Source organism: Nerophis ophidion, linkage group LG23, assembly GCF_033978795.1.
Source record: "Nerophis ophidion isolate RoL-2023_Sa linkage group LG23, RoL_Noph_v1.0, whole genome shotgun sequence".
NCBI lineage: Eukaryota > Metazoa > Chordata > Actinopteri > Syngnathiformes > Syngnathidae > Nerophis > Nerophis ophidion.
In genome coordinates this window covers 38811406-38823411 of record NC_084633.1, presented here as the reverse complement: position 1 = coordinate 38823411, position 12006 = coordinate 38811406, and the positions used below count along the sequence as shown (strand labels likewise).

The window sequence follows — 12006 nt, the reverse complement described above, 5'->3', positions numbered from 1 at the left end:
CTGTTGGTGTTGTTACAAGGTACGGGAAAACAGTCCAAAAAAATGGAAAATAACAGAGCTGATTTGACTTGGTGCGTGTGATAAGATTGAGAAAATGGCGGATCGCTTCATGTTGTGACGTCACGGGTGAAAGGTCATCGCTCCGACAGGCTATCAGTTGAAAGGCGTTTAAATCGCCAAATTCACCCTTTTAGAGTTTGGAAATCGGTTCAAAACACATATGGTCTTTTTTCTGCAACATCAAGGTATATATTGAGGCTTACATAGGTCTGCTGATAATGTTCCCCTTTAACAAAGTCACCCACAAACAAAAGCTGTTGGCAGGCCTGATCTGGCCCTCCAGCCGTATGTTTGACACCCCGATGTAGAATATCACAGTATATCATAGCAGCCCCCCCGGTATGTGTTTGTTTGGCATTAAATGTGGGTGGAGGGAAAGGCTGGATGCAAATATAGCTACAAATGAGGCATAATGATGCAATATGTACATACAGCTAGCCTAAATAGCATGTTAGCATCGATTAGCTTGCAGTCATGCCGTGAGCAAATATGTCTCCACATAAGTCAATAACATCAACAAAACTCACCTTTGTGCATTCATGCACAACGTTATAAGTTTGGTGGACAAAATGAGACCGAAAAAAAAGTGGCCTAAATCACGAGATCCAGGGGGTTTACCTCGCTCGTCTGCTGAATAGCTCGCACTCGGGCAGATTCACTGGTGGTCTATATTCCAATATTGCAGATTTCGTTGACTTTATGGTTGGAAATGCATCTTCTTTGAGTGCCGCAGTATATCCACACATTCTTGCCATAGGTGTCGTCGGTAAAGTGTGCGGAACAAACCAGGGACTTTCGCATCTTTTGACCGCTGTTGCAACTTGAATCCATCTCTGTTGGTGTTGTTACAAGGTACGGGAAAACAGTCCAAAAAACGGAAAATAACAAAACTGATTTGACTTGGTGCGTGTAATAAGATTGAGAAAATGGCGGATCGCTTCATGTTGTGACGTCACGGGTGAAAGGTCATCGCTCAACAGGCTATCAATTGAAAGGCGTTTAAATCGCCAAATTCACCCTTTTAGAGTTTGGAAATCGGTTCAAAACACATATGGTCTTTTTTTCTGCAACATCAAGGTATATATTGAGGCTTACATAGGTCTGCTGATAATGTTCCCCTTTAACAAAGTCACCCACAAACAAAAGCTGTTGGCAGGCCTGATCTGGCCCTCCAGCCGTATGTTTGACACCCCGATGTAGAATATCACAGTATATCATAGCAGCCCCCCTGGTATGTGTTTGTTTGGCATTAAATGTGGGTGGAGGGAAAGGCTGGATGCAAATATAGCTACAAATGAGGCATAATGATGCAATATGTACATACAGCTAGCCTAAATAGCATGTTAGCATCGATTAGCTTGCAGTCATGCCGTGAGCAAATATGTCTCCACATAAGTCAATAACATCAACAAAACTCACCTTTGTGCATTCATGCACAACGTTATAAGTTTGGTGGACAAAATGAGACCGAAAAAAAAGTGGCCTAAATCACGAGATCCAGGGGGTTTACCTCGCTCGTCTGCTGAATAGCTCGCACTCGGGCAGATTCACTGGTGGTCTATATTCCAATATTGCAGATTTCGTTGACTTTATGGTTGGAAATGCATCTTCTTTGAGTGCCGCAGGATATCCACACATTCTTGCCATAGCTGTCGTCGGTAAAGTGTGCGGAACAAACGAGGGACTTTCGCATCTTTTGACCGCTGTTGCAACTTGAATCCATCTCTGTTGGTGTTGATACAAGGTACGGGAAAACAGTCCAAAAAAATGGAAAATAACAGAGCTGATTTGACTTGGTGCGTGTGATAAGATTGAGAAAATGGCGGATCGCTTCATGTTGTGACGTCACGGGTGAAAGGTCATCGCTCCGACAGGCTATCAGTTGAAAGGCGTTTAAATCGCCAAATTCACCCTTTTAGAGTTTGGAAATCGGTTCAAAACACATATGGTCTTTTTTCTGCAACATCAAGGTATATATTGAGGCTTACATAGGTCTGCTGATAATGTTCCCCTTTAACAAAGTCACCCACAAACAAAAGCTGTTGGCAGGCCTGATCTGGCCCTCCAGCCGTATGTTTGACACCCCGATGTAGAATATCACAGTATATCATAGCAGCCCCCCCGGTATGTGTTTGTTTGGCATTAAATGTGGGTGGAGGGAAAGGCTGGATGCAAATATAGCTACAAATGTGGCATAATGATGCAATATGTACATACAGCTAGCCTAAATAGCATGTTAGCATCGATTAGCTTGCAGTCATGCCGTGAGCAAATATGTCTCCACATAAGTCAATAACATCAACAAAACTCACCTTTGTGCATTCATGCACAACGTTATAAGTTTGGTGGACAAAATGAGACCGAAAAAAAAGTGGCCTAAATCACGAGATCCAGGGGGTTTACCTCGCTCGTCTGCGTGAAGAGGCGGCCGTCGTCGTCGCTGAATAGCTCGCACTCGGGCAGATTCACTGGTGGTCTATATTCCAATATTGCAGATTTCGTTGACTTTATGGTTGGAAATGCATCTTCTTTGAGTGCCGCAGGATATCCACACATTCTTGCCATCTCTGTCGTCGGTAAAGTGTGCGGAACAAACGAGGGACTTTCGCATCTTTTGACCGCTGTTGCAACTTGAATCCATCTCTGTTGGTGTTGTTACAAGGTACAGGAAAACAATCCAAAAAACGGAAAATAACAAAACTGATTTGACTTGGTGCGTGTAATAAGATTGAGAAAATGGCGGATCGCTTCATGTTGTGACGTCACGGGTGAAAGGTCATCGCTCCGACAGGCTATCAGTTGAAAGGCGTTTAAATCGCCAAATTCACCCTTTTAGAGTTTGGAAATCGGTTCAAAACACATATGGTCTTTTTTTCTGCAACATCAAGGTATATATTGAGGCTTACATAGGTCTGCTGATAATGTTCCCATTTAACAAAGTCACCCACAAACAAAAGCTGTTGGCAGGCCTGATCTGGCCCTCCAGCCGTATGTTTGACACCCCGATGTAGAATATCACAGTCTATCATAGCAGCCCCCCAGATACACAACAACCTGATTGAATGTCTGCAGGCCTCACAAAGAGATGGAGCGGCTGCCAGGAGGAGGCACGTTATCAGCCCTGATCTTAGCCAGCCTGGGGGTCTTGCTTCTGTATCGTGTCCTCCGCCGACTCAGAGCGGGCGCTTCACTCCAGGACGCCGTGGTGGTCATCACGGGCGCCAGCTCCGGACTGGGCAAAGGTCACCTTCCTGCCCGTCACCCACTTCTACGCTCTCCTCGATCCCCGGTTTGGCTGATTGCTGACTTTGTGGTTGTAGAATGCGCTGGCGTCTTCCATAGGGCGGGGGCTCGACTGGTGCTGTGTGGGCGGGATGCAGCACGACTGCAGCAGGTGGTCCAGGAGCTGCTGGAAGGTGCCAAGGATAGGAAGCAGCAGGTATTTATTCAATCAATCACTTATATCGCCCTAAATCACAAGTGTCTCAACCACATCCTCAGTTCAGAGCCCAAATCAGGGCAAGGAAAAACTACACCCAGTGGGATGACGATGAAAAACCTTGGAAAAGACTGCAGATGTGGGTGACCCCCTCCCCTCTAGGGAGACTGGTGCAAGAGTGGATCTAACATAATAGTGAGAGTCCAGTCCATAGTGGATCTAACATAATAGTGTGAGAGTCCAGTCCATAGTGGATCTAACATAATAGTGTGAGAGTCCAGTCCATAGTGGATCTAACATAATAGTGTGAGAGTCCAGTCCATAGTGGATCTAACATAATAGTGTGAGAGTCCAGTCCATAGTGGATCTAACATAATAGTGTGAGAGTCCAGTCCATAGTGGATCTAACATAATAGTGTGAGAGTCCAGTCCATAGTGGATCTAATATAATAGTGTGAGAGTCCAGTCCATAGTGGATCTAACGTAATAGTGTGAGAGTCCAGTCCATAGTGGATCTAACATAATAGTGTGAGAGTCCAGTCCATAGTGGATCTAACATAATAGTGTGAGAGTCCAGTCCATAGTGGATCTAACATAATAGTGTGAGAGTCCAGTCCATAGTGGATCTAACATAATAGTGTGAGAGTCCAGTCCATAGTGGATCTAACATAATAGTGAGAGTCCAGTCCATAGTGGATCTAACATAATAGTGAGAGTCCAGTCCATAGTGGATCTAGCATAATAGTGAGAGTCCAGTCCATAGTGGATCTAACATAATAGTGTGAGAGTCCAGTCCATAGTGGATCTAACATAATAGTGTGAGAGTCCAGTCCATAGTGGATCTAACATAATAGTGAGAGTCCAGTCCATAGTGGATCTAACATAATAGTGAGAGTCCAGTCCATAGTGGATCTAACATAATAGTGTGAGAGTCCAGTCCATAGTGGATCTAACATAATAGTGAGAGTCCAGTCCATAGTGGATCTAACATAATAGTGAGAGTCCAGTCCATAATGGATCTAACATAATAGTGAGAGTCCAGTCCATAGTGGATCTAACATAATAGTGAGAGTCCAGTCCATAGTGGATCTAACATAATAGTGAGAGTCCAGTCCATAGTGGATCTAACATAATAGTGAGAGTCCAGTCCATAGTGGATCTAACATAATAGTGAGAGTCCAGTCCATAGTGGATCTAACATAATAGTGAGAGTCCAGTCCATAGTGGATCTAGCATAATAGTGAGAGTCCAGTCCATAGTGGATCTAACATAATAGTGAGAGTCCAGTCCATAGTGGATCTAACATAATAGTGAGAGTCCAGTCCATAGTGGATCTAGCATAATAGTGAGAGTCCAGTCCATAGTGGATCTAACATAATAGTGTGAGAGTCCAGTCCATAGTGGATCTAACATAATAGTGTGAGAGTCCAGTCCATAGTGGATCTAACATAATAGTGAGAGTCCAGTCCATAGTGGATCTAACATAATAGTGAGAGTCCAGTCCATAGTGGATCTAACATAATAGTGTGAGAGTCCAGTCCATAGTGGATCTAACATAATAGTGAGAGTCCAGTCCATAGTGGATCTAACATAATAGTGAGAGTCCAGTCCATAGTGGATCTAACATAATAGTGAGAGTCCAGTCCATAGTGGATCTAACATAATAGTGAGAGTCCAGTCCATAGTGGATCTAACATAATAGTGAGAGTCCAGTCCATAGTGGATCTAACATAATAGTGAGAGTCCAGTCCATAGTGGATCTAGCATAATAGTGAGAGTCCAGTCCATAGTGGATCTAACATAATAGTGAGAGTCCAGTCCATAGTGGATCTAACATAATAGTGAGAGTCCAGTCCATAGTGGATCTAGCATAATAGTGAGAGTCCAGTCCATAGTGGATCTAACATAATAGTGTGAGAGTCCAGTCCATAGTGGATCTAACATAATAGTGTGAGAGTCCAGTCCATAGTGGATCTAACATAATAGTGAGAGTCCAGTCCATAGTGGATCTAACATAATAGTGAGAGTCCAGTCCATAGTGGATCTAGCATAATAGTGTGAGAGTCCAGTCCATAGTGGATCTAACATAATAGTGTGAGAGTCCAGTCCATAGTGGATCTAACATAATAGTGTGAGAGTCCAGTCCATAGTGGATCTAACATAATAGTGAGAGTCCAGTCCATAGTGGATCTAACATAATAGTGAGAGTCCAGTCCATAGTGGATCTAACATAATAGTGAGAGTCCAGTCCATAGTGGATCTAACATAATAGTGTGAGAGTCCAGTCCATAGTGGATCTAACATAATAGTGTGAGAGTCCAGTCCATAGTGGATCTAACATAATAGTGAGAGTCCAGTCCATAGTGGATCTAACATAATAGTGAGAGTCCAGTCCATAGTGGAGCTAACATAATAGTGAGAGTCCAGTCCATAGTGGATCTAACATAATAGTGAGAGTCCAGTCCATAGTGGATCTAACATAATAGTGAGAGTCCAGTCCATAGTGGATCTAACATAATAGTGAGAGTCCAGTCCATAGTGGATCTAACATAATAGTGTGAGAGTCCAGTCCATAGTGGATCTAGCATAATAGTATGACAGTCCAGTCCATAGTGGATCTAACATAATAGTGAGAGTCCAGTCCATAGTGGATCTAACATAATAGTGTGAGAGTCCAGCCCATAGTGGATCTAACATAATAGTGTGAGAGTCCAGTCCATAGTGGATCTAACATAATAGTGTGAGAGTCCAGTCCATGGTGGATCTAACATAATAGTGTGAGAGTCCAGTCCATAGTGGATCTAACATAATAGTGTGAGAGTCCAGTCCATAGTGGATCTAACATAATAGTGAGAGAGTCCAGTCCATAGTGGATCTAACATAATAGTGTGAGAGTCCAGTCCATAGTGGATCTAACATAATAGTGTGAGAGTCCAGTCCATAGTTGATCTAACATAATAGTGAGAGTCCAGCCCATAGTGGATCTAACATAATAGTGAGAGTCCAGTCCATAGTGGATCTAACATAATAGTGTGAGAGTCCAGCCCATAGTGGATCTAACATAATAGTGAGAGTCCAGTCCATAGTGGATCTAACATAATAGTGTGAGAGTCCAGTCCATAGTGGATCTAACATAATAGTGTGAGAGTCCAGTCCATAGTGGATCTAACATAATAGTGAGAGTCCAGTCCATAGTGGATCTAACATAATAGTGAGAGTCCAGTCCATAGTGGATCTAACATAATAGTGTGAGAGTCCAGTCCATAGTGGATCTAACATAATAGTGTGAGAGTCCAGTCCATAGTGGATCTAACATAATAGTGTGAGAGTCCAGTCCATAGTGGATCTAACATAATAGTCAGAGTCCAGTCCATAGTGGATCTAACATAATAGTGAGAGTCCAGTCCATAGTGGATCTAACATAATAGTGTGAGAGTCCAGTCCATAGTGGATCTAACATAATAGTGTGAGAGTCCAGTCCATAGTGGATCTAACATAATAGTGTGAGAGTCCAGTCCATAGTGGATCTAACATAATAGTCAGAGTCCAGTCCATAGTGGATCTAACATAATAGTGAGAGTCCAGTCCATAGTGGATCTAACATAATAGTGTGAGAGTCCAGTCCATAGTGGATCTAACATAATAGTGTGAGAGTCCAGTCCATAGTGGATCTAACATAATAGTGTGAGAGTCCAGTCCATAGTGGATCTAACAAAATAGTGTGAGAGTCCAGTCCATGGTGGATCTAACATAATAGTGTGAGAGTCCAGTCCATAGTGGATCTAACATAATAGTGTGAGAGTCCAGTCCATAGTGGATCTAACATAATAGTGTGAGAGTCCAGTCCATAGTGGATCTAACATAATAGTGTGAGAGTCCAGTCCAGAGTGGATCTAACATCATAGTTGTTATGCTTTGTTTGTGGCCATACATGTTGATGTTTGTTTGTGGCCATACATGTTGATATTGTTTGTTTGTGGCGATACATGTTGATATTGTTGTTTGTGGCGATACATGATGATATTGTTGTTTGTGGCAATACATGATGATATGCTTTGTTTGTGGTGATACATGTTGATATTGTTTGTTTGTGGTGATACATGTTGATATTGTTTGTTTGTGGCGATACATGATGATATGCTTTGTTTGTGGTGATACATGTTGATATTGTTTGTTTGTGGCGATACATGATATGCTTTTTTTGTGGTGATACATGTTGATATTGTTTGTTTGTGGCAATACATGATGATATGTTTTGTTTGTGGTGATACATGTTGATATTGTTTGTTTGTGGCAATACATGATGATATGTTTTGTTTGTGGTGATACATGTTGATGTTTGTTTGTGGCCATACATGTTGATATTGTTTGTTTGTGGCGATACATGTTGATATTGTTGTTTGTGGCGATACATGATGATATGCTTTGTTTGTGGCGATACATGTTGATATTGTTTGTTTGTGGCGATACATGATGATATGCTTTGTTTGTGGTGATACATGTTGATATTGTTGTTTGTGGCAATACATGATGATATGCTTTGTTTGTGGTGATACATGTTGATATTGTTTGTTTGTGGTGATACATGTTGATATTGTTTGTTTGTGGCGATACATGATGATATGCTTTGTTTGTGGTGATACATGTTGATATTGTTTGTTTGTGGCGATACATGATATGCTTTTTTTGTGGTGATACATGTTGATATTGTTTGTTTGTGGCAATACATGATGATATGTTTTGTTTGTGGTGATACATGTTGATATTGTTTGTTTGTGGCGATACATGATGATATGCTTTGTTTGTGGTGATACATGTTGATATTGTTTGTTTGTGGCGATACATGATATGCTTTGTTTGTGGTGATACATGTTGATATTGTTGTTTGTGGCGATACATGATGATATGCTTTGTTTGTGGCGATACATGTTGTTATTGTTTGTTTGTGGTGATACATGTTGATATTATTTGTTTGTGACAATACATGATGATATGCTTTGTTTGTGGTGATACATGTTGATATTGTTTGTTTGTGGCGATACATGTTGATATTGTTGTTTGTGGCGATACATGATGATATGCTTTGTTTGTGGCGATACATGTTGATATTGTTTGTTTGTGGCGATACATGATGATATGCTTTGTTTGTGGTGATACATGTTGATATTGTTTGTTTGTGGCGATACATGATGATATGCTTTGTTTGTGGTGATACATGTTGATATTGTTGTTTGTGGCGATACATGATGATATGCTTTGTTTGTGGTGATACATGTTGATATTGTTTGTTTGTGGTGATACATGTTGATATTGTTTGTTTGTGGCGATACATGATGATATGCTTTGTTTGTGGTGATACATGTTGATATTGTTTGTTTGTGGCGATACATGATATGCTTTTTTTGTGGTGATACATGTTGATATTGTTTGTTTGTGGCGATACATGATGATATGTTTTGTTTGTGGTGATACATGTTGATATTGTTTGTTTGTGGCGATACATGATGATATGCTTTGTTTGTGGTGATACATGTTGATATTGTTTGTTTGTGGCGATACATGATATGCTTTGTTTGTGGTGATACATGTTGATATTGTTGTTTGTGGCGATACATGATGATATGCTTTGTTTGTGGCGATACATGTTATTGTTTGTTTGTGGTGATACATGTTGATATTATTTGTTTGTGACGATACATGATGATATGCTTTGTTTGTGGTGATACATGTTGATATTGTTTGTGGCGATACATGGTGATATGCTTTGTTTGTGGTGATACATGTTGATATTGTTTGTTTGTGGCGATACATGATGATATGCTTTGTTTGTGGCGATACATGTTGATATTGTTTGTTTGTGGTGATACATGTTGATATTGTTTGTTTGTGGCGATACATGATGATATGCTTTGTTTGTGGTGATACATGTTGATATTGTTTGTTTGTGGCGATACATGATGATATGTTTTGTTTGTGGTGATACATGTTGATATTGTTTGTTTGTGGCGATACATGATGATATGCTTTGTTTGTGGTGATACATGTTGATATTGTTTGTTTGTGGCGATACATGATGATATGTTTTGTTTGTGGTGATACATGTTGATATTGTTTGTTTGTGGCGATACATGTTGATATTGTTTGTTTGTGGCGATACATGATGATATGTTTTGTTTGTGGTGATACATGTTGATATTGTTTGTTTGTGGCGATACATGATGATATGCTTTGTTTGTGGTGATACATGATGATATTGTTTGTTTGTGGCGATACATGATATGCTTTGTTTGTGGTGATACATGTTGATATTGTTGTTTGTGGCGATACATGATGATATGCTTTGTTTGTGGCGATACATGTTGTTATTGTTTGTTTGTGGTGATACATGTTGATATTATTTGTTTGTGACGATACATGATGATATGCTTTGTTTGTGGTGATACATGTTGATATTGTTTGTTTGTGGCGATACATGTTGATATTGTTGTTTGTGGCGATACATGATGATATGCTTTGTTTGTGGCGATACATGTTGATATTGTTTGTTTGTGGCGATACATGATGATATGCTTTGTTTGTGGTGATACATGTTGATATTGTTTGTTTGTGGCGATACATGATGATATGCTTTGTTTGTGGTGATACATGTTGATATTGTTGTTTGTGGCGATACATGATGATATGCTTTGTTTGTGGTGATACATGTTGATATTGTTTGTTTGTGGTGATACATGTTGATATTGTTTGTTTGTGGCGATACATGATGATATGCTTTGTTTGTGGTGATACATGTTGATATTGTTTGTTTGTGGCGATACATGATATGCTGTTTTTGTGGTGATACATGTTGATGTTTGTTTGTGGCGATACATGATGATATGTTTTGTTTGTGGTGATACATGTTGATATTGTTTGTTTGTGGCGATACATGATGATATGCTTTGTTTGTGGTGATACATGTTGATATTGTTTGTTTGTGGCGATACATGATATGCTTTGTTTGTGGTGATACATGTTGATATTGTTGTTTGTGGCGATACATGATGATATGCTTTGTTTGTGGCGATACATGTTGTTATTGTTTGTTTGTGGTGATACATGATGATATGCTTTGTTTGTGGCCATACATGATGATATGCTTTGTTTGTGGTGATACATGTTGATATTGTTTGTTTGTGGCGATACATGTTGATATTGTTGTTTGTGGCGATACATGATGATATGCTTTGTTTGTGGCGATACATGTTGATATTGTTTGTTTGTGGCGATACATGATGATATGCTTTGTTTGTGGTGATACATGTTGATATTGTTTGTTTGTGGCGATACATGATGATATGCTTTGTTTGTGGTGATACATGTTGATATTGTTGTTTGTGGCGATACATGATGATATGCTTTGTTTGTGGTGATACATGTTGATATTGTTTGTTTGTGGTGATACATGTTGATATTGTTTGTTTGTGGCGATACATGATGATATGCTTTGTTTGTGGTGATACATGTTGATATTGTTTGTTTGTGGCGATACATGATATGCTTTTTTTGTGGTGATACATGTTGATATTGTTTGTTTGTGGCGATACATGATGATTTGTTTTGTTTGTGGTGATACATGTTGATATTGTTTGTTTGTGGCGATACATGATGATATGCTTTGTTTGTGGTGATACATGTTGATATTGTTTGTTTGTGGCGATACATGATATGCTTTGTTTGTGGTGATACATGTTGATATTGTTGTTTGTGGCGATACATGATGATATGCTTTGTTTGTGGCGATACATGTTGATATTGTTTGTTTGTGGCGATACATGATGATATGCTTTGTTTGTGGTGATACATGTTGATATTGTTTGTTTGTGGCGATACATGATGATATGCTTTGTTTGTGGTGATACATGTTGATATTGTTGTTTGTGGCGATACATGATGATATGCTTTGTTTGTGGTGATACATGTTGATATTGTTTGTTTGTGGTGATACATGTTGATATTGTTTGTTTGTGGCGATACATGATGATATGCTTTGTTTGTGGTGATACATGTTGATATTGTTTGTTTGTGGCGATACATGATATGCTTTTTTTGTGGTGATACATGTTGATATTGTTTGTTTGTGGCGATACATGATGATATGTTTTGTTTGTGGTGATACATGTTGATATTGTTTGTTTGTGGCGATACATGATGATATGCTTTGTTTGTGGTGATACATGTTGATATTGTTTGTTTGTGGCGATACATGATATGCTTTGTTTGTGGTGATACATGTTGATATTGTTGTTTGTGGCGATACATGATATGCTTTGTTTGTGGCGATACATGTTGTTATTGTTTGTTTGTGGTGATACATGTTGATATTATTTGTTTGTGACGATACATGATGATATGCTTTGTTTGTGGTGATACATGTTGATATTGTTTGTGGCGATACATGGTGATATGCTTTGTTTGTGGTGATACATGTTGATATTGTTTGTTTGTGGCGATACATGTTGATATTG

At 39.6% G+C, this 12006-nt stretch overlaps 1 protein-coding gene across 8 annotated transcripts in view; it reads left to right on the top strand.

Moving 5' to 3' along the window:
* The window catches only part of tmem11 (transmembrane protein 11), a 62152-nt gene that overhangs the window by 23735 nt on the left and 26411 nt on the right, over positions 1-12006 (top strand). For all 8 annotated transcript variants that reach the window (XM_061884478.1, XM_061884481.1, XM_061884480.1 and 5 more), the window contains exons 2-3: positions 3133-3302; positions 3381-3499. In XM_061884478.1, the coding sequence (XP_061740462.1) occupies positions 3133-3302; positions 3381-3499 (289 nt within the window). The remainder of the gene's footprint in view (positions 1-3132; positions 3303-3380; positions 3500-12006) is intronic.